The 22406-nt window shown below is 48.4% G+C and overlaps 1 protein-coding gene and 1 long non-coding RNA gene across 3 annotated transcripts in view; one reads left to right on the top strand and one right to left on the bottom strand.

The window, feature by feature from the left end:
• The first annotated feature begins 5193 nt into the window (after positions 1–5193).
• The window catches only part of Cfap45 (cilia and flagella associated protein 45), a 34248-nt gene continuing 17035 nt past the window's right edge, over positions 5194–22406 (top strand). Inside the window, exons 1-3 of one of the 2 annotated variants that reach the window (XM_037211218.1) lie at positions 5194–5470; positions 18996–19121; positions 21985–22127. In XM_037211218.1, the coding sequence (XP_037067113.1) occupies positions 5435–5470; positions 18996–19121; positions 21985–22127 (305 nt within the window). In that variant the 5' untranslated portion in view covers positions 5194–5434. Of the gene's footprint in view, positions 5471–13556; positions 13634–18995; positions 19122–21984; positions 22128–22406 lie in introns of those variants that run through there. The other variant, XM_028865562.2, reaches the window with a different exon arrangement.
• Positions 16198–18686, bottom strand: LOC119089153. Its single transcript, XR_005093001.1, has 2 exons — positions 17351–18686; positions 16198–16852 (listed from the first exon to the last, which is right to left on the bottom strand). It is a non-coding gene; the product is annotated as an uncharacterized LOC119089153 (long non-coding RNA).

The raw sequence follows: 22406 nt of genomic DNA, 5'->3' as shown, positions 1-22406 counted from the left end.
GGTCTCCCATGTCTGTCTCCCTTTTCCTGCTTTGATACCACCCATCTCTTGCAGAGCAGAAAGCCACAGCAGCAGTTTGTAACCAAAGAGCTTTTGTCTCCCGCTCCTTCCCTGCCTCACTGTGGTCTGTCTCTTCCTAGAAACACCTACTGTGTGCTCCTTCCCCGCCTCTCTGTTGTCTGTCTCTTCCTAGAAACACCTACTGTGTGCCAGACACCATGCCGTAGTTTATAGCCGTCAGTCAGCTCCATGGCTTTCGGCCTTATCCTGACACCTCACTATGGAAGAGATAGCATTTTCTTGCCTGCTGCACTCTCAGGGATGTGGCACAGATAAGACAGGCTGCAGCCTCTGTGTGAATCTCCAGGGGGTTAGCCGGCGCTCCTTTATCTCTCCTTCAGAGAGGCTTTATGGACTACCAGCCTGTGAGAGTGATGTCATTGCAGAGAAAATACTGAATTCACTGATTTTTTTTTTTTTAACATCCTTCCCCTGATTTAACTATTTAGAGCTACAAACTGTTGTCAACACACTGCAGTTTTCTGGGACGTGATATGCCTCAGCACTAACACTGTCTGGTCCCAGGAGATTCTTAAAGAAGTCCAGGAGGTGGATGTTACCTTGTAACTTCTCCCATTCTACCCCCTGGGTCTCACAAAGGGCAAGAAGCTTAGCCTAGGCCACCTAGCGGTCACATGAAGGAGCAAGTATTTGAGCCCTAAGTCAACCTGGCTGAAGATGTAGTTCAGCCTGTGCTGTTGCAGGCTCAGCCACAAATGGGGGTGTGGAGGGACTGGGGAATGAAGGTAAAATGGGGTAATAGGATACTGTTCCTCATTCTGTAAACCAGAGAGGATGATCTTTCCTGAGGCTCCTGTGAAGATTGTACAAGCCCAGAATGGAAAGGACTTATGTGGTGAATGCTTGTAAAGGCCTAAGAAATGAAGGGATATGGGATCAAAGTTAGGCTTTGTGTGCACAGAGGACTGGGAGGTTGCTGATGCCCCTTGGTGCTACAGCCCATCACCACAGTACTGCTGAAGATGATCAAAGAAGCTTCAGGTGGCCCTATCTCACTCTAGAGTAACATTTCCAAAAAGGCAGACACCAGTGGGGTCCAAGAGATGCTCATTTTTCTTCTGGCTATGATCTCCAATTGCCAAGCTTGGGAGAAGAATCTCAGTATCTCTTCATCTCAGTAGACATTCAACTCCATCCTGGTTAGGTTGGATTTGTGTGTGTGTGTGTGTGTGTGTGTGTGTGTGTGTGTGTGTGTGTTTCCCACAGTGGGAAAGTGGTCCTGGGAGATACCAAAAAGCAGACTGACCAAGCCATGAACAGCAAGCCAGTAAGCAGTGTTCCCCTGTGTATGGCCTCTGCTTCAGTTCCTGCCTCCAGGTGCCTGCCTGGAGTTCCTGTCTTGACTTCCCCCAATGGACTGGAACTATGGACATGTGAAACAAATAAATCCTTTTCTCACCAAGATGCTTTGGTCCTGATGTCTTTATTACAGCAACAGACAGCAAACTAAGACAAAACCCTTTTGGGACTAGCATCTTAAGATCTTGTATCATTTTCTGTTTGCTTTTTAGCTTTTGGTTCCCCGCTGAGGCCAGTTTCACTCCTGATTTGGCTCTTCTAGTTTTTCCTGGCACCCTTTCAAGCCCTGGAGCCCAGAATGGGTCCCAACCCCGATGCCAGGAGAAACAGCTCTTTTGTACAATGTCCCCTTTGCCTGTCATCTCCTAGCACCCGTCCTTTGTGGCTTTCTGTATGTATTTTGTAACTGATACTGCAGGAAGAGTCCAGCCACCTAAAACAGCCTCCTTGGAGGTCTCTGCACGGTTTACCCTTTTGTCTCCTCAAAGCTTTGCTCAAATAGTGCCATTCCTGAGCACCCTACTTAAAACTGCCCACCGCCTCAGCCTGCATCCTTCCTCCTCCCCTGCTGCCATTTATGATGGTCGGAGAGCCAATATGTTTAACTTACTCATTTCCAGCCTCCGCCCATAGAATCCACACTGCACAGAGGCAGGGTTTTATCGGTTTTGTTGATGCCGAGAGGTGCCACAGGTGCTGGGTAAATATTTGCTGGCTGAATAAACGAACGACTGTCATACCACCTGCTTGCTCTCAAATCCCCTTGCCCGGTAAGCTAGTGCCCAGCCAGCCCAGGGGCACAGCCACTCTGCCTCCCATCAGACCTGAGATGGAACCAAGCTCCATGGTCAGCTCCCATACTTCCCCTGTGCTAATTTTCATGAAGCAAAACCTCAAGAAGCTTCACACTCCCTACTGCCAGAGAAGCTGCGAAGTGGATGGAGGGTAGTGTATGTGTGCAAATGGAAGGCAGAGTGATGACTTGAGATGGGGGGGGGGTGGGATGGGGAGTGGGAGGCGCACCGGAAGAAGAGGGCAGAGTCAACTTTCCTTCATTTACTCTGCCTTCATCCATGAAGCGGAAAATCACTGGGGAGGCATAGAAAAAGTAGGCGTGGCCCTTGGTGGCCAATAGAAGGGAGGATTAGAGAAGGGCAGCAGGGAGGAGGAGGAGGGTTTCAGAAGCTCCACCCAGTTTGGCTTGCCGGTGTGAAAAATCGAAGGTCTGTGCTGTCCCTGTGTGAGTGTGTGTACTCAGGTGTGTGAGGACGGCTAGACCAAGGCTCAGGGGCCCCAGGTGGGAGAGATAAATCTGTGTGAAGAGACCGCCTGTGAGTGTCTGTCTGCCCAGGGTGGAGGGTGACAGGTAGACAGAGGTGTTGGTCCTGCGTGCGTGCGTGCGTGCGTGCGTGCGTGCGTGCGTGCATGCGTAGGCATCTGTGTGTTTGTCCACCAGGGAGAACAATAGGCACCATTCCTGCGCCTTTTGCTGTTTGAGAACTTGGCAAAGGGCCCAAGGAGCAGTGGAACAGGGAGAGGGCTGGGAAATAGGACCCTAGGGAAGAAGACAATAGAGAGCCTGGGATTAAATTTGTTGAAGAAAGGCTAAAAGAGTGAATTAGTAACTGTCTCTTTGCAAAGAAGTAGGTTTTAGTCCCAGTGGCCGGGGAGGAGGATTACAGAAAAATGCCCTAAAGTTGCATCTAGAGAAATTTAGGTTAGACAAGGAAAAATGATACTCTTGCCTCTAAAGGTTATTAGCCTCTGGAATCTCTCAAGGGTCAGAAGGAATGTCTTCAATAAATAGGACAAATCTCATTTCCTAATGGAAGAAAAATGGGCAGTTCTGCCTGGAAATGCTCAGATACACCCCCCCCCCCTTTTTTTTTTTCCATGTGTGTGGTTTTCAACACTTACTGCGCTTACTGAGTTTCTATTTCAGACCTTACAGGGTAAATTATTGATACATGACCTCTTTGCTCAAAGACTGTGTGCTCCTGAAGGGAGGTAACATACAGATGTGAGCCGGGATGATTCCTGAAGCCAGTGACACATGCCTTTGAGGAATGTATGCAGGACTCTATGGGAGGACTCTTGTCAACTCCTCAACACCCTGGAGAATTCCTGAATGCCATGGGGATCAGAGATCACCTATATCAAGAATTATCTGCCCCCCTCCCATCTGCCCAAGGAAATGTGGGAGCCTACTAGGGAGACTTTTGAGATAATGAACAGTCACTGACTTTGTGGTCAGAGGTCAAGTGTCTGTGGGTGGAGAGGGGTTAGGCTTTTCTTTGGGATGGACACGGACAAAGAGGCGTACGAGTGAGAACCAGGGATCGGCACGGGCAGACAGGCTAACATCACTAGAACCTGAAGTGGGTGTGGAGAGGTGATAGAAGCATCCCATCAGACACCTGGGCTGTCATTCTGCTGCCCTCCCGTTTGGCTAGAATCTGACTTTTCAGTTGGTTTTCTAGTAGGGAAATATGGCTCCGTGTGTGATAGAAGCGTGACGATGGTGAAGGCGATGATAGTCACCATCATTTTTGCTACATGCTATGCTAGGAACTCTGTGTTTTGGATTTATTCTTTCATTATTTCAAATAGTAATCCTTGAACATCTTTTCAAAGTTGTGGCACCCATTGCATTCTGGAGGTGAGGGCTCTGCCATTAACAAGACAAGCAATCTCCTGAAAGGGTTAAGAAAAGCAAGGAGCCAATTATAAAACAACATGTGTTGTGGCATTATAAGAGGGTCTAGGTCTTAGGGGGAGCTCCAGGATGGGTGCCATGACTCATCATCACCATCATTATCACGCTTCTACCACACACTGAGCTGTATTTCCCTACTAGAAAAAAATAAACAGTTAAAAAATTGGATTCTACCATACACCTTCCATGGGTTATGGGAGATGGTAACATCTGAAAATGCCAGGGGTAGTTGGAAGCATATAGGGAGGCCAGGGGTGGTGAGACTTCCTGGGCACGATGTGAGAAGTGCCCTTGTAGAGATGAGGCTATGCTGGACTGGACCAGATCTTTGAATGTAGAGATGATGCTAAGAAATGTGATTGAGAAGGGAAGTGAGGATCAGGTCATCAAAGGAGCTTCCAAGACGTTATTGGATTCTTTTCCAGGAGACAGCTTCTTATGGGGTTGGTCTTGAATTTGTGGCAGCCTTCCTGCCTCTCGCTATGGCATGCTGGGATTCAGGCGCTTGCCACCATGCCTCATGACTGAATGATGCTGAGCCAGATGAGAGAGTTGTAAACTATGCTTTGTTCAGAAAGTTCTATGAGGCTGCAAGGCAAAGAATGGTCTGAAATAGGGAAAGGAGTATTGGAGTGGTTCAGGCTGATGTGACAGTGGCCTGGGTTAAGGGCAGGACAGTGAAGACTGGAAGAAGATAATGAAGGTCCAAACTGGGACTCTTACTGACAGTAGAACAGAAGGAGAGAGGAAAGGGTTAAGAAAGACATTGTTTAGCTCCAATAACTCATGTGCTAGCTGTTGCTGGGATGAGAAGTCCACGAGGAGAGGGCACCAACACAAAATACGAATCTTCCCCATTTCACAGAGCAGGACACGTAAGCTCACAGAGTAACAGTGACTCGCCCAGCCAAACTAATAGACCGACTGAAGCCTGAACTCTGGATAGCAGAAGTCCAAGCTAGTGCTCACCCCGTTGTGGGGTTCCCCTGTGAAATGACTGACCCTGAAGAAGGGTTCAGCCTGCAGCTGGCTCGGGCTGTGGTTTTCCTGTGAGTGGAGGCCAGGGCCATAGAGGAGGAAGGGAGAGGGAGGTCAGGCTTGGCAAGAGGTACAGGAAGTTCAGCTCTGCACCAGCCACCTCTCCAGTCAAATGGAGAGCTGGCGGCTTTGGAGAGGAATCCGACAAGAGCGCCTGAGGCGCAGCCCCTGGATCCTGCTTCTGCAGGTTTCCTGCTCAAGGCAGCCTGACCTTCTTAGACCTCCCTCAGATAGCCCCATTTTTACCTCCAGCGACAGAAACTCCAGCGACCACCGAGACTGTGCTTTCAAGACACTTGGATGTTTATTGATCCCAGAGAGGTTTGTCACCTCCTGGTAAGGCTTTAATATTTTCATATCCTTTGGAGAGAACAGAAAGACCAAAACTTAGGGAGTGTGAGTGATTTGCCTGGAGTCCTACCGTCCCCGAGAGCAGGAAGCATACATTACATATCTTCCCTTGGCTCCTGGTTCTCAGAACCAAAAAGCATTACAGCCAGAAGGAGCTCAGAGTTCAGGATTTTGAACTGTGATGCATGAACTAGAACCCAGGTTTCTAGACGCCTGCTCATCAGTTGATGTTGAAAGCCAAGCATCCTTGGAGCTGGGGCTGGCTATAGACCTTAGGGGAACACAGGATGGTGGACTCTCCTAACCGGATCGATCACCAGGAGTTCCACCTTGCTAAACACATCCCGTTCTCTAAGTGATATCCTCACACTCCAGCTTGGGACTCAATGGGACGCCAGTGAGAAACGCAGATTCCAGCCGACTTATTAGAGCTATAGACCCAGAACCTGGGTGGAGATTAAATCAAATGGACTCCTTAATTTTCAGTCCGTATATCCCAGAAGAGTGGAAAAAGTTTCTCTAACAAGAAAACCGAGGTCTTGGAAGAGCGCTGGCCTGAGCCAGGAACAGTTGTCCCTACCCCCTCAACCCCAGCTCTGTTTGGTGACTGTGGTGGGGTTGCCAGGGGAACCAGCCTGTGCAACTTCCTGGCTTTGGTGGTTTTTTTTTCTCCCCCTCCTTGGCCTTATCTCAGCATCCGCCATCCAGTCCAGGGCTGTGTGCTGGTCACGTAGGAGGGAAGCTGGTGCCAGGCATGTCCAGGACACCAAGGGAACATTGGCCCAAGTGCTGGATGGGTAGGGGGGTGGCGCTGTGAAGTTCAAGAAGTCAGGGAGGGGTGGGTAGGGGCACAGTTTAATTAATGTCTTTCTCTGTGGCCTGGGAGGTACCCGCCAAATGGTGATGTAGGGGAGGGTGGTGGTAACTAACAAGGGTCTCTGTCTCTGTCCTGACTCTGATGTCTCGACTCTTCTTTCATCCTCCCCTCTGGCGTCTGCTCCCCTCTCTCTCTCTTCTCTAGACCCAAAGTCTCCAGCCCCAAGGACCCCCAGTGGTCCCTACTTCCACCCCCGACACTGACATCCCTGCCCCCACAGGCCTATGCTCTTCTGTTCTCTCTGTTTGGTTCCAGATTGCTTCCTGCGTGAGTTTCAGGCTCTCCTCTCTCCCTGCCTCGGCTGGGTCTCTTGGGCGGTCGTTAAGAACAGGAAAGAGAAAGGGAGTTTTGCAGACAGATGGAAAGCAGTTAGCAATTTAAGTAAAGTAATTCATGCGCGTTTAAGCATTTATTTATGTTTTGAGCCTTACTTTGATTTCAAAAGAATTTAGGGTGGTTTGGAGAATTTAAGTGTTCCGGGAAAGGGGATGGTGACGCAGCTCTCAGGCTTCATGCAGCTTAGTAGAGAGGGTAAGATCCATTCCTGGGTCCTGATGTTTGTACTACACTAAGGACACGAGCCCCCCCTCCCCACCCCCCACCCCCCGCATGGCTGGGGGGAAGAAAATACTGCAGACTGATTTTGAGCATGGTCTTATCTTCATACCTCCCCTCCTCCCCGGGGTGGGGGCTATTATTCTTTCCCAGGAGGAAAACAGGCCCAGGCCAGGGTCAAGCCTTGGGAGACTCTCAAGTCATTGCTGTCCTTTTCCATTCTGTTCTCCCAGGGGACACAGCATGGGGGAGCTCCTTCTGGCCCTCCAAAATGGAATTTTGGCTGGGAACCAGACTTAGAAGAAAGAGCTTTACTGGGGAGAAAAATGGATACCCCTAAAATGGAAGCAAAGGCTGTCGAAAGGGATGGGACAGGCCCAGGGAATGGAGGGGACTCCTGGACTCAAGAACTCCCAGGTCTGAGTATAGAAGTTCAGAAAGACAATGCCAGAGAGCCATATGCAAGGAACACAAACCCCTCTACAGGAATGCGGAGTCCCTTCACATTCTCTGCCCATGCCCAGCTACCCCATCCCATTTCCTTTCTTACCTAGCTTTAGAGTGTGTCATGCTAGTGCGGGGAGGCCAGGCTCCCCACTTCATTTCAGAGGGGCCAGAGGAAGGGGAAGACAAGGAGTAGCAGAGAATCAGTCTCCCTTCCCATTGCTCTTAGACAGGAGATACGCTTAAGTGAGAAGCCAGACTTTATTTGAATAGCTCTGCTGGGCCATGTCTCCCAGGCTCCTCCAGCTAACTATGCTTCTTCATCTTAGAGTCAAACTTCCTATGTCTCCTGCCTCAGCCAGTGTGGGGAGCATCTCAAGGGCCAGCAGGGTGACTGGCCAGGCACCCTTCAAGGCTCCAAGGGATGAGACGGCTGTTCCAGGGCCAAGTCCAAACCAGAACTGGCAGGCTGTGTGCTCCAGCCCCTGGCCTCCACGCTTCTCCTGGATCCTGACCCCTGGCTGGCGACCTAGGCCTTATTCTGGGACTTCCCTGGGAGTGGTGCCCTGGGAGGAAGGGTTAGGCAGCAGGAGGCGGGGTCAGGGTTGAGCAGGGCAGCGGTACCCTCCCTCTTCTTCTAGCTCCTTAGCTTTTTGACCCTCCTCACCGCTCTCACCACTGGGCTTGCTGGACAGTGAGGACATGAGCAGAGGAGAGTGAAGAAAGGATTGCTTAGGGGGGTGTTGGGGGGTGGGTGGGAGGGATAGAAGGGAAAGGACTCCAAAGATGTAAACGTAGAAATAGCTGGAAGAAGACAGAAAAGGGTATTGAGGGGATGAGTGGGTTGGGGGAGGGAGGCAATCACGTGAAGCCTTACTCGATAAGGGTCGATACTGCTATGCTTTTGAGCCAAGTTTTGCTGAGAAAGAAAAGAAAAGAAAAAAAGAGTACTTGGTTTTGTGAGGCCTGAAGCTTATGTAGTTTTGGAAGATCCAGTTGAGATAAGCAATACGAAGTTATTAATCCAAAATTAGATACAGAAACAAACACTTGGAATAATAAACAAAGCTAGAATAATTATAAGCTTTAGGCATTGTGGAAAATGTCACAAAAATCTCCACCCCAAGGGGAGTGATATGCTTTGTGAAGGGCCTTTCACTCCCCACTCCTCAGTCTCTTCACTTGATCATTATAACCTGGGTAAGACAACCCAGTCTTTCCTGGGATGTGGATTGATCAACATTTTTATTATTATTGATAGATTAGGATGTTCCACTTCATCGTTTGTTGTAGGCAAAACCATGTCGGATGTTATTGTTGTTGTCAAATTTGGGGAAATTTGTACTAAATTTCTTTCTTGTAGGAGTTGTAGGATTTCAGTGCATTGTTCAGTAATTCATCTTAAGTGTTCTTTGAATTGATGACTCTCATTAATCAGATTGTGGCTGGTCCGCCTCTTGCTGTGCTAATATGGGTTTCATGCATTCGCTATCATTGCCAATGCTTTATATTAAATCAACAAGGAATTTAACATTCTCCCAATGTTTGTGCCATTTTCTTCGTCTTGTTAAGTGGATTACTACACACCCTAAATTTAGTCTTCTTATTCCTTCAAATTTCATCTGTTCCTCTTTTAGAATTACCTTTCTTGTGGTACAATTTAAAAATTGTTTTAATTTGCTCCTCAATTCCAAAGTAATTCCTACTGATTTCATGGCTTTTTTTTTTCTTCTATTTGTTTCGTGAGCTGTCCATTTGAAGTTAATTTAATGTCTTTTAACACATACACTTAAAGTCATAAGAAGGAAATATATTGCCCATATATATCCAAATCAGAAATCTTTTAAATTTGACTTGCATGATTGACATTTCCAAAAATAGGCATCTGGGATTTAGGTCAGTGGTAGAACACTTTCCTGGGATGCCTGAGGCCCTGAGTTTGGTCCTCAGTTTAAGGAGATTGCTCAGTGGGTAAAAGTATGTGCTGTAAAAGCTGGACCGACCTGAGTTTGATCCCTGGATGTCGTAGCCCCCATTGGTATTCATGGCACTCTTACATGGAGATGGAAGGCAGAGACGGGAGAATTACACCACCCCACCCCACCCACGCCCCTACGTGTGTGTGTGTGTGTGTGTGTGTGTGTGTGTGTGTGGCAAGTATATAAATAAACAAAAATAGCAGTCCAAAATGGAATAGCCTCATCAGCCCCTTCCCCTTAGGGCACAGGGAACTATGCAGAAGAGGAGGTTGAAAGACTGTAAGGGTCAGAGGTGATGGATGATACCAAGGAGCAGTGTCTTCCAGACACAGCGGGACTGACGCACCTATGAACTCACACTGAGGAAACCGTCTTCCAGACACAACAGGACTGACGCACACACAAACCCATGAAGGCAGTCAACACAGGGCCTGCACAGGTCCAGGCCAAATGGAGGAAGTGGACATGAGTTCCCATCCCTAACCAAGAAGCTATCTCCAGTTGACAACCACTCATAAAGGAACCATTAGTTTCCCCAGCGGAGTCTCACTGGGTATACAGGCCACTAGTAAGGCCAGGCCCCATGCCCAGCAGTAGATGGCCATCACAAAATGAACTCAATGGCATTTTTTTTTTTTTTGTCTCATATTGCTTTGTTTGGACATTTTACCTCACTGGTCTTTTGCTTGTATATTATGGTTTCTGATTTTTTGTTGTTTTGTTTTGAAACAGGGTTTCTCTGTGTAACAATCCTGGCTGTTCTGGAACTCCCTTTGAGGATGGCCTCAAACTCACAGAGGTCTGCCTGTGCCTACCTCTGCCTCCTGAGTGCTGGGAATAAAAGCATGTGCCACTATTGCCAGGGTGATTTTTTGTGTTTGTACTTATTTATTTATTTGGTGTGTGTGTGTGTATCTGCATGTGTATATGTTTCTCATGCTTTTTCTTTCTTCCTTTTTTGTTTTATTTATTTATTTATTTTATTCATTTGTTTTCTAAAGAGAGAGAGAAAGGTGTGGCATTGGAAGGTTGGTTCAGGAAGTGGAAAAGATCTGGGAGGAGAGAAGGGAGGGGAAACTGTGATCAGAATATATTGTATGGAAAAAATATTTTCAATAAAAAGAAGCTCCAAATAAAATCATAAATACATTAAAATGGACTTCAAAGCAGCATAGTCCCTGTTTTAGCATTTTCAATAAATTTTATTTTGTTCTTCAAATCTTTGAAAATATAGTGCAGGGTATGGATCTGTGGTTAGGAGCACTGACTGCTCTTCCTGAGGACCCAGGTTTGATTCCCAGCACCCACAGGGCACATCCTAACTCTCTGTAACTCCAATTCCAGGGGGATCCAACGCCATCTTCTGGCCCCCAAGGGGTACTGCAGGCATGTGATGCACCAACAATTATCATTATATACATGTACATAAAAATAATAAATAAGAAAAGTGTTCAAAAAATTGAGAAGAAAATATGTCACAGAGCCCTTAAAATACCCTTGTTATGCTTCATAGTGTGGTAGGCTGCATGAAGCACACCCTTCCAGCACACTGCCCGAACGTCCACCTCTTCATCTCCAGAACTTGTGAATACTCACCTTACGTGGCAAAAGTGGTTTTATCAGAAATGATTAAGTCAGGGAGCCTGAGGTGAGGGGTGACCTTCACTCTTCTGGGTGCACAGAGTCCTGAAAAATATCAGAGAACATTTCCCAGCAGAGGGGGATGTAACTATTGCAGAACTGCCAGAGACAGTCAACAGTGCTGCCTTTGTGGATAGTGGAAGGGTTCATGAGCCAAGGAAAAGGGGCAGCCTTAGAAATGCCGGGACCTCTAGGAAGAACGCATCCCCGCTGACACTTTAATTTTAGCCCAGTGAAACCCACATCAGACCCCTAAACTGTAATAAATTCGTGTTTATTTAAGCTCCTAAATTCGCGGTGATTTGTTATAGCGGCAGTGGAAAACTAAAACACAGGACCTGGATAGCTTTAAAATGAGAAGACTGCATCATTGTGCTTAGGAAAATTCGGGTGACTTGCCTTTCAGGGACTGTAATAAAGAAATGCAAAGAGAAAGTATCAGCGAAGGAGAAATGCAAGTAGCCAACCAGTTTGGGCGCCCTGGGGCAGCTTTTCTCTGATGAACCATACGATGTACATATAACTATGTATGTTCCATCGCTGTGTCTCTTTCCGGACACAGAGAACTTCAGTGTTTGCTAAGCATGAATGCAGATGGAATCTCCACTTAACACTTTGTCCTAGTCTTACTTGTATGTGGTGTACGCATGGTGTGCAAGCATGTGTGTATGTGTGCTTGCATATGTGTTCAGATACATTGCATGAGTGTGCATGCATGCAGAGCCTGGAGGCTGGTGTTGGGTGTCCTCCTCAGTTGCTCTCCACCTTATATATTGAAGCAAAAGCTCTCACTTATACCCAGAGCTTGCTGATTCTGTTAACCTAGGAAGCCAGATTGCTCTGGGACCCCATCTCTGCTTCCTGGGATTTGGGACTGTCATACCCGCCATACCCATCAGGCAGCTATGTGGGTTTTCTGGATCTGAACTCTGGTCTTCAGGCTTGAGTGGCACACGTTTTTATCCAATGATCCAGCTTCCCATGCCCACTTAGAGCTTTACGGCATTGATGGCTAGAGGAATATTTTTTCCACAGACTGGCTTCTGGCTTTGTTCATTCCCAACCTTGTTTTCCCTCCCTTTTCGAATCCTTTAGCCATCAGGCATCACGGCACAGCCATATGGAGAATATGGCTGATAAAGTTGCTGCCTGGAAGTCCAGTGAGTTGACTTAGTAGCCTGGTGGGATGAGCGTTCCAGGAAGCTTTCCTATTCTTAAGAATCTTAACTGTACATGCAAGTGATGGAAACCACACCAGTATGTGTCACTCGACCCAGAGTAAATGTTTCTTTAAATCAACTTAGGTCGCACAAATACGTGACGAAGCAGACATATTGCTCAGGGCTTTGCTATGAGCCTTAGGGTGCCTCATGCGAGCAGCAGGCCCTGGAGCAAGGCGCTGTGAGCTACATTCAGACACTGGGGAGTGATTTCCCTGCAGTGCATTCTGTCAGCCATTCCTCCCTGCCTTACCCCTTTCCGGTAGCACGGCAGCCTGAGTTGTGAAAAGCACACGTGTCTTGTTTTGCCGTTGCCTCTCTTGGCCTCACTTCTCCATCTTTGGTTACGGGGCTAATACTTACCTCCGAGAGGTGTGGTTAGGAATTGGATTCCAAAGGAGATAAGAGTGGAGGAATCTGGGGAATGAACTCTAGCTTTCTGGATTAAGCAGCAGCAGCGGGAGCAGGAGCAGCAGCAGCAGCAATAGCAATAGCAATACACCTCTGAGAAAGAAAGAAAGGAAAAGAAAATCCAAAAAAGCTTCACCTGGTTGGTGGGAGATTTTGTGAGGAGTGGGGCGTGCAGGATCCCAGGTCTGCTCAGTTCTGCCCTGCAGACGGGGAGGCATGGGGGACCAAGGCCAAACTGGGTGAATCTTAAAGCTCCAGAAAACATTTACAGTAGGTGAAGGGCAGGTTCCCCTAAGCTGGAGCCGTGGATTTTGACGTCATTTAGGTAGGACTTATATTTTTCGTTTATTTACTTATTCATTGAGATGGAGCTTGCTATGCTGCCCAGGCTGATTTTTGAACTTCCTGGCTCAGATTCCCTGTCTTTTCAATGAACTCCCCCACATCTCAGAGCTACAGCTTGTGAGACTACATACACACGTCTTCGGGGCTAGCTCGCTCTTTGGTCTAGTCAGACTCCCTCCTACTGTGAAATTTGTTTGGTTTAATGCTGCCTGCTTCTCTGCAGCCTGAACTCTCATCAGGTTTGGTTTGGCTCCTCCTGGAAACCCGTAGCAGTAACCATGGTAACCTAGGGTGGGTGGAAGGGTCTGTGAGGGAAAACCGCGACTGGGGCCTGGCTCCTGGGCTCCTTGATAGTGGAGCCCTCCTGGGCCCATGGAAAGTAGGCCTTTTCAAGTTTGAGCCTGACTTAAATTAAGTCAAAGCCAAAGTGGACGTCAGGGGCATATCCAAGGGGCTCAGCCTTCAAGAGCCTTGTTCCTGCTCCTCTGTAGGGCGGGAAAAGCTTGAGGGAAGGGTTCCTGCTTCTAAACTACCTTGTGACTGCCCCAGGAACTGGGAGGGGCGGGGCATGGGGCGGGGCTAAAGCGAGGACGGCGCAGTTCTTGGTTGCTATGGTAACGCGTCATCTCCCGCGGAGCCAGTGGAGGCGCTTGCAGCCGAAGCCGTGGCAGAGATGGTGAGGCTCTGGGTAGCTATAGCTCCTGAGTCCTGAAGTGGCTTGGGGCTCTGAGGGGGCAAAATGGGCTTTTCTCTGAGAGGCTGGGGAGGACAGGAAGTTATGGGAGTGAGGACCGGACCACTGTGGAAACGCAGTAAAGGAAGTCCAGAGGCGGATTCAAAAGACTTAGTACTGATTGGCAACCTCGGGTAGGGTTGAATGGGGGATGGGATGTGCTGCACCTTTTCCCATCCCATTGGGCTGGGTCATCTTGGGTTGTGGGATGTGATGTGGAGAAAAGCACCAGTAAGAAGGCCAGATGATGGGGTTGACGACCCGCTATGCAGTTAACCAGCAGGGTGATCGTGGGAAAAGCACCTAATGTTCCAGAAGAACTCTCGGTTCTCACTTGTGTGGGGGTGACTTAGGATCATTCAGTGGGCATGCCATAAGCATTTGTGAATGAATGGATGGATGGATGGATGGATGGATGGATGGATGGATGGATGGATGGATGAATGAACGAATGAATGAGGAGGATCTCAGGTTTACAAAGTCCCAGGGAACGATTGGGGTAAGTCGGACAGTCCTGAGATTCCTTGAGCTGGGGTGGACTGCCATGGTCATAGACTGAGAAAATCAGCAAGACCTGGTAGGAGCCATGAAAGCCTGGACCTGAGTGTGTTGGTTCTGAGAGGTTAGGGGAGGCTGTGGACAGGTGTTGGAGCATACAGTTACTGGAACTTACTTAGAATGTCTGGCGAGCTGGGAGGCTAAAGGGGGTAATTGGGTTGTATTTGTGGACACACTTTAGGCTCAGAGGCTGCCTTGCTTTTGTGGGGTTTAGTGGATTTCAGAAGAAGCTGGTTAATTATGAAAGAAGTAAGTCTTCAAGTTCCCAGCTTGAAGTGTAGTGATGGGAATCCCTTCCGGTTGTACACTTTGATTGTCTCCCCTCAACACAGCAGTGTGTGTGTGTGTGTGTGTGTGTGTGTGTGTGTGTGTGTGTCGACTTGGCACCATGCCTGGTATCTAAGGACAAGTGCTAGATGTCAGCTCATCTCTTCTGTTTCAAAAGCATCCTTTTCCCAAGCACTCGTGAATCAGCAAGTTGCAACTGGACTAGCTAGATTTGTGGGCTGCATAGATCCCAAGCCCAGAGATTTCCACCCAAAGACCACTCAGGACAAGGGTCTGGCTAAATCATTCGACCCTTATAAAATCCCTTGTATAGGAATGGGTATATAGACATGTTGGAAAGATAGTGGGTTTAAGTAATCCTCAGCAAGCCAGATGTGCATGTCTGTGTGCATGTGTGCGTGTGCGTGTATGTGTGTGTGTGTGTGTGTGTGTGTGTGTGTGTGTGCCTATAGGGCTTCTCACAAGCTTTTTTGAGAGCATGGAGGCATGAGAAGAGGTGGTGGCGGGGAGGATCATAGACAGGCTATTAAATCACTTCAAGAAAATGATTAATAGCATCCTCTAGAGGGAGGGGCAGGAGCCTCCGTACCAACTCTGCTGTAATGTTTAGGCGATCCGCCACAGACAGGCAATCTGGTCCATTTAGAAAGAGGACAACCAGCTGGGTCCCTTGGAGTGGAAGGCAAGGGGCCTGGTGTGCGGGAATCCCTCCTTTCTTAGTAGCCAAGTCTATGGAAAAGGAAGTACACCAGGCCAAAAATCTGAAGTACGACTTTGTCAGCCTGTGTTGACTCTGTGTGTAAGAGGAACTAGATCTCAGAGTAGGAAGGGCATCCGAGAACGGACATGCCTTTGTCTTTGTTCGATTGACAGGTGTTGGACGTATGTCAGGGAAACGCCACCACCGATCTATTCCAGTCCCTGCTAGCATTGTTGTATTTAAGCCAAATGCCCTAGCTCCTGCCATCTAGATAAAGAGAATTGAGTTCGTTTTTTAGGGGCTGCACTCTCCTGCCCTCAGAGTCAGGTACCAGCCCCGTAGTTATACTTTGTTTTCAACTAGAAAGAGTTTACTGTTATTGTTATTATTTTATTGTTTCTTGGTCATAACATGGTTATCTATTCGTTGCATAAAGTTAATATAAGGAACAGCTTCAGATGGTAATATTCACCTGAAATGTGGGGTGGCAGGGGGTGGGGGGTGGGGGGTAAGAATCGTGGATGTGCGCTGCTGTGCTCAGCTTTTATGTGAGTGCCAGAGATCCAAACTCAGGTCCTCACGCTTTTGTGCAATACGCATTTTGCAATTAAGCCAGCCCTCTCTATCAGCATTTCTACAGGAGCATTTATATATTTGTTAGAATATATTTTTTCTTCAAAAAATTTTTTGACAGTTTTATACAGTTATGTAATGAATTTTAGTCATTTCACACACACACACACATACACACCCCCCATTCCCTTCACATCCTCCTCCCTCTTCTACTGAAAAATGACATGTTTTCTTAAAAACTTTGTATATTAGGGAGATTTCCCTATTTCGTCTCTACCCATTTGACTTCATCTTTCGGCCTCAGCATCTCTGTTAGAGTAACCTTGTTTGGCACAGACTCTCATGCTCCTGGAATGAGACGGCGTATAAAGAGAAGGGGGCAGCTGGGTCACCAAGATAAGCATATTAATGCGGGGCTTGCATGTTTATCGGTCCCTGATCAATCTTTGTCTTCCTTATTGTCCCTGCCTCCTCAGCTGTCGGTAAGCTGGAGAAAGCCGCTTTTCCTTCCAACACGGTCTCCTTCCAAGCAGGGGCAGGCAGCTGCTGCCTAGCAGCATCGTGAGGATATTTATTTGGTCACGCAAGAAATAAATCCAGCCCTTTACCTCCTAAGAGGACCACTTGGCTACTGCCTCTGATCCAGAGGGATCCGACTTTCCATTTCTGCTTGGTTCTTCATTTTTTTTTTCTTTCTTTCTAGTGTGTTTACACAGTGACCTCCCTAGTTCTTCTTGTTACTCTTGGCAAAATTGGTTATTCTAGCCCTGGGGTAGGGTTTGTGGCTTTCACAGTCAGCAGTTCTCCAGTGAGGTTTTCTTAGATACCCAACACTAGTGCTCATCGCTTCCCCCTGGTCTGCTCAGAGGCTGTTTTTCTGTGGTCATTTGCTTTCCTCCCTCTGTTCCGACTTCTCGGTTCAGGCAGGGGATTGTTTCCTGTGGTGACTTCCTCCAACCTGGGTACCAAGGACACAGGAAAGAGAAGACAGTCTCCGCCTCGAGGGACCTGTAGTCTGCTGCACAATGCCACACACAGGAGCCCTTGAAAAGAAACAGGAAAACAGATGCGAAAACAATAATAATGCTTTCCATCTGTACTCTGAAGCCCTTCCATATACATTATTATCCTCGGTGCAGACCGCGTACGTGATCTGGAAAACGTGGAACGGCGGAGTGACTTGGAGTCAGACATTCATTGCTCAGAGACACTCATCTCAGTCTGGTCTAGACTCCTTGCAAGGTCACTTTGTTTAATTTCATTCCTTGTTTTGTATCATACGTAAGCTGGGTTCCTACTGTGTGCCAGGCCCTGCACTTTTTCCTTAATCATGTAGAGAACTCAAACTCTGCCCTTTGTTATCTTCCCACCTCACCCCTCCACCCCCCTGCCATGCTTAGCCTCAATGCTATCTACTGAAATTTCGGTTCCTTTCCTCTTATTCTATTTCCAGCGGAAAGGGGAGCCTTTGCTCATCGCCGCCATTTAACAACCCATCCGAGGCTGCTTTTATAGACGTCATTGGGGGCTGCCATATTTACCTTTTAATAAATCCAGACTTGTCTGCTCTGCTGTCTTGGGGCTGTCTGAAGATGTAAAGGAGGCTCCGTCTGTAAGCCTAGGCTGGCTGTGCCAGGCAGCGAGGGGAAGGCACACCCAGCAGTTCTCATTGTTTGGTAAAGAGCCAGCTGGAGAATCATTGCCCAGTTAAGTGTAAAAACCTCACATAGGCACTACAGGGGCTGGAAGGAAGTCTGGTTGGTCACGGCAGATCACCGAGAGCTTGTAAAACACTGTTCAGTGTTCAGTGGCCTGGAATGCGAGGTCCACGTCTCTCTTTACTCCATCCCCCGGTGGCTGCTGATGTCCAGACTTGGAGGGACCCAATGTGTCTAGACCATTTCCCCGAGCTATCTCGGCTTACAGAGCTCTGTCGAGACGGGCGGGCGTGGGCTCCTCCAAAGCAATGTATGAATCAGCTTTAGATTAAGGCTACCGTTATCCAAAAGCCCTTGCGGAAGCGGCTTCCTGGACGTAGATATCTACTCTCTGGGCCAAGCTGCCGCTGAACTGACCGCTGGGACGGGAGGTTGTGATTAGCTGGGTTCTCGGCGGTAAGCAGCAGAACCAGAACTCTTATTTCAGTAGGGTGGAACACCCTGAGAGGATTTAGGAAAGCCCACTGATTTTTTGCACCAGCAGGGAAGCTAGGTTTGGAAAATAGGAACAGAGGGTGCCTCTTCAGCTGTAACCGAGGCCAAACTCCAAACCGAGCACTGATCTGGCGCATGCGCCCCGGTGCTGCTGGCTTTGCATGCGGGTGGGTATCCTTATCAGTGTTGCCCCAGATGCTGAGTGTGGCAGCTCTTGCCATCCATGTCAGAAAGGCTCCTCTTGTTCTGTGTCTTACATCACCGGTTCCCCAGTCGCCGTCAGGTCGGGGGCATCTTATTGGCCCAGCTTAGATCCCCTGCTTGACTGGGAAGGCAAAGACATGATGTTTTCAGCTTTTGTTGTTGGGAATGAGCCTTGTCTCTCACCGTCATTAGAGGGAGGATCTGCCAAACATTGGAAGCGATCAGAAGCCATTGGCACAGGAAATAGTATTGTGGGTATTACACTTGGGTTATTTTGTCTGATTGGAGCTGGTTATCATTGTTCATACACTACCTGAAGTTGGTCATCCGTCACATGCTGAGCTGTGGCCCAGATGAGTTTCTACAATCTTTATTTCCTTTTGCGGTATGTCCTCAGTGAAGGGGGCTCTAGAGCGGGGCTGAGAAGATGGGTGGTGAAGAGGACACTGTATTCTCAGGCACAGAGGCCTCCCGGGGCCATTCTTGTGGGAACCCACAACTGGGCAGGCGATGGGGTGCAGTGTTACTCTGTTCCTCTAAGCCATCCTTTCCTCCATTCTTGCATCGGTACCTTGTGACTGACTTGGCTTTATCAGCTCCCAAGACTACAGAAACAGTCTCTTGTAGAGCTAATACGTCTCGTCAAGAGATCCCTCCCCACGGGGATGCTGTGGCCCTACATTCCAGGGCCCACACAGACACTTTGTGCAAGAGGTTTTTCCCACAGGGTCACCCTCTAGCTTTCAGCATAAGCCAGAGAAATGTTTGCAGCCTGTGGTCTAGATGTCACTGGGTACCGATGTCCGATCCCTTCTGTCTCTTCCTGCAGCCGCTAAGCACAGGGGATGCCTCGAGCTCCGCTTCCACTGCTTCCAACAGGTCACGGAACAGGACCCGCTATCGGACCAAAGCCATGAACTCTGAGGTAGATGAGAGCCTTTTTGGAGGTGTCAAGGTAACTAATCATCTGCAGACTGTAGCAGGAATTCTTAAAAGTTCTTATTAATAAAATCAAAACCGAGGCGAGTTATTGGGGTCCATGCTGGTAGATCAGAGAGACAGAACAAGCCACAGCTATCTCACCTCGCCGGATCCTCAGCTGGTCTTGTCTCCTCAGACTGGAGGCCTCTGAGTCCTCATCCAGAATGGGTCTCAGCTGAATTACTGCTCAAAAGCCTGAATGCTTAACCAGCCACATGCTTAACCAGCCAAATGCTTAACCAGCCAAATGCTTCTAGTTTCTGGTCCTCACGCCTTATATATCTTTTTGCTTTCTACCACCACTCCCTGGGATTAAAGGCTGGCTTTCTGGGATTAAAGGCGTGTGTCACCATGCTTGGCTATTTCCAATGTGGCCTTGAACTCACAGAGATCCAGACGGATTTCTATCTCTGGAATGCTAGGATTAAAGGTGTGAGTGCCACCATTTTCTAGCCTTTGTATCTAGTGGCTGTCTGTTCTCTGACCCCAGATAAATTTATTAGAGTACACAATATTTTGGGGAACACAATACCACCACAGCAGACACCCTGCCCCAGCCCCCCATAGGTAGCCACTCCTGGACAGCAGTGGCCTAGACCAGCGTTGCTTAGGATGAAGCTTGTACTTGTCACATCACTGAGACTTCATGCCATGGAAAAAGGGGAAGTGCCTAGACCCTAGCTGTATAGCTGCTGTACAGCTCCAACATCTAGTGTGTTCTAAAACAGGGGTGCCTGGTTCCTCACCCCTGAAAAGTACAAAACAGCACAAACAGCCTCCCCCTTTTCAAACTTCCAGGCGCTGGACTAATACAGTCACTTAGCTTGGGGGAGCAAGACTGACCCAGACTGGGACAATGACAATCCCCGGAGTGCAGAAAAGGAGAGGCAGAGAGTTGTTTGGAACACATTTTGGTGCCTGTGATGGTCGATGAGAAGGGGGTGGGGTGGGGTGGGGAAAGAGTGAGACTTGGAGAGTCAGACAGGGAGGGAGGGAGGGAGGGAGAGAGAGAAAGAGCAGAGAGGAGAAAGAGGTGACACTTTTGGAAGCGTGGGTGGGCTGGGAGTAGAGAGCTGGTGTCTGTCGCTGCTCCTCATTGGTCTTTCACTGTGCGTGGAAGAGGGCCCCTCGGAAAATCTCCCACTCTGCATGTTTCCCCCACGGGTGAAGTCAAGAGTCAAAAGGATGCGATTTTACAATTACACCGAGAGACTCTTTCTGAGGAGAAAGGTCCTTATGGAATTTTCTAGTCAAAAAGGAGGGTGGGAAATGGCCAAGTGCTCCGGGATAAGTCCTGTCCTGGCCCAAGGTCTTTGGCCTCATGGGTAGATGAGAGTCCAGGAAGTTGGCGGTAGGGGGCAGAAGTGGCCTGTGGCCTGACTCAGTCATGCCCTCCGGAAGCAGAGATGAACGGCAGGTGGCAGCAGTGTTCAGGGGACGGTGCCCAGTGAACCAGTCAAAGCCACCCCCCCCAACCCCCCAACCCCCAGTCACCAGGCAGGTGTCAGTTTCTGCATTTATGGCACCAACATTTTCCTGTGCCTAGAAATCCCCTGAAATGGGTGATTGCGTTTTCTTGATAACTCTTTCACAGTTGGAAAAATCTAAAAAATACCACAGGCCTAATCTGTGTTCATTTTGCTAAATCCTCAGTGACCTCCTTAACCACATTTTTTTTTTTCCTTTTTTTGCTAAGAGTCTTCCTGTGTAGCCTAGGCTGGCTTCAAACTAGCTGTCCTCCTGCCTCTGCCTCCCATTTGCTGGGATCAAAGGTGTGTGCCACTAGGCTTGGCCCAACCACTTTTAGATTTTAAAGGCAGGTTCCTTTTAGGCTACCTAGCTATGCTTAACTCCCTCAATATGGCTTTTTTTGACCATTAATCTTTAGAAAGGATTAAAAATTACTAATACTAAAGGGTAAATTAATCTGTAACATGTATTGCTTCAAACTTACAGTGTGTTCGAAGAATTTCATAAGACCAGAAATGTTCACGAAGAGATAACCTACACACCAATTTTTTTATTAAGAAATTTTTTTATTCATTTTACATACCAATCACAGACCCCCTCTTCCCTCCTCCCACCCCTCCAGCCTTCTCCCCCCCCTCGCCCCCATTCTCACCTACAAAAAGGTAAGGCCTTCCATGGGGAGTCAGCAGAGCCTGGTATATTCAGTAGAGGCAGGTTCAAGCCCCACCCCCTGCCTCAAGGCTTTGCGAGGTGTCCCACTATAGGTAATGGGCTCCAAAAAGCCAGCTCATGTGCCAAGGATGGATTCTGATCCTACTGCCAGGGGGCCCCTTAAACAGACCAAGCTATACAACTGTCTTGCATTTGTAGAGGGCCTAGTCCAGTTCCATGCAGGCTCCACAGCTGTTGGTTTAAAGTTCGTGAGTTCCCACTAGTTTGGTTTGGTTGTCTCTGTAGGTTTCCCCATCAAGACCTTAATGCTCCTTGCTCATAGAATCCCACTTCCTTCTCTCTGACTGGACTCCTGGAGCTCGGCCTGTACACACCAAATTTTTAATTTTTATTCCCAACGGTTTTAACATAGGGATGGATATACACTGTCACCTCCTCTCCTCCCCACCTCTTGGCACAGTCTCTGGCATCCTCAGGAGGAATGCTTGCCTGAGAATAAAAGGCACTACAATGCCCTAGCCATTCTTGGTGTTCAGCACTCTATACCAGAGCCAGCCCCCTTCCCCCACACCCCTCCATTCCCCCATGGCTGGATGGGGTGGAAGCCCCAGGGAGGCTACGCCTGCCTGAGGATAGGGATGGATCTGGGGGAAGTGGACTGGCCAGCTTCTAAGTCTTCCTTTCTGATCTCATAGCCTCCACCCCAGGGCAAGAGTGACAGCCCTATCGTGGTGCTCCGCGATAAACACGCTGTCCGGAAAACTCTCACTGCTCTGGGCTTGGACCACAAGCCAGAGACAATCCAGCTCATCACCCGAGACATGGTCCGAGAACTCATGTGAGTCCCCAGGGCACAGTTCTGGGTTCCCGCCTTCGTACAGGGTGACGGGGAGATCATGGCCATCCAGGCTGCCAAACTCAACTGCTTTCCTGTTCTCTCCTCTCCTCTCTCACCTTTGGTTTGGTTTTGTTTGCCTGTATAGATTTTTTTAAAAAAATCTTTTTTTGGTGAATGTTCACAGAAATGGGTTTCATTGTGACATTTTCTTATATCTATATACTTTGTTCCTAGTGTCCTTTACCCACTTCCTTCCCTGGCCTCCCTCTTCCCTTCTTC

The sequence above is a fragment of the Peromyscus leucopus genome, chromosome 15 (assembly GCF_004664715.2).
Source record: "Peromyscus leucopus breed LL Stock chromosome 15, UCI_PerLeu_2.1, whole genome shotgun sequence".
In the NCBI taxonomy this organism is placed as follows: domain Eukaryota; kingdom Metazoa; phylum Chordata; class Mammalia; order Rodentia; family Cricetidae; genus Peromyscus; species Peromyscus leucopus.
Note: the sequence above shows the minus strand (reverse complement) of the source record. Positions and strands in the feature narration are given on the sequence as shown.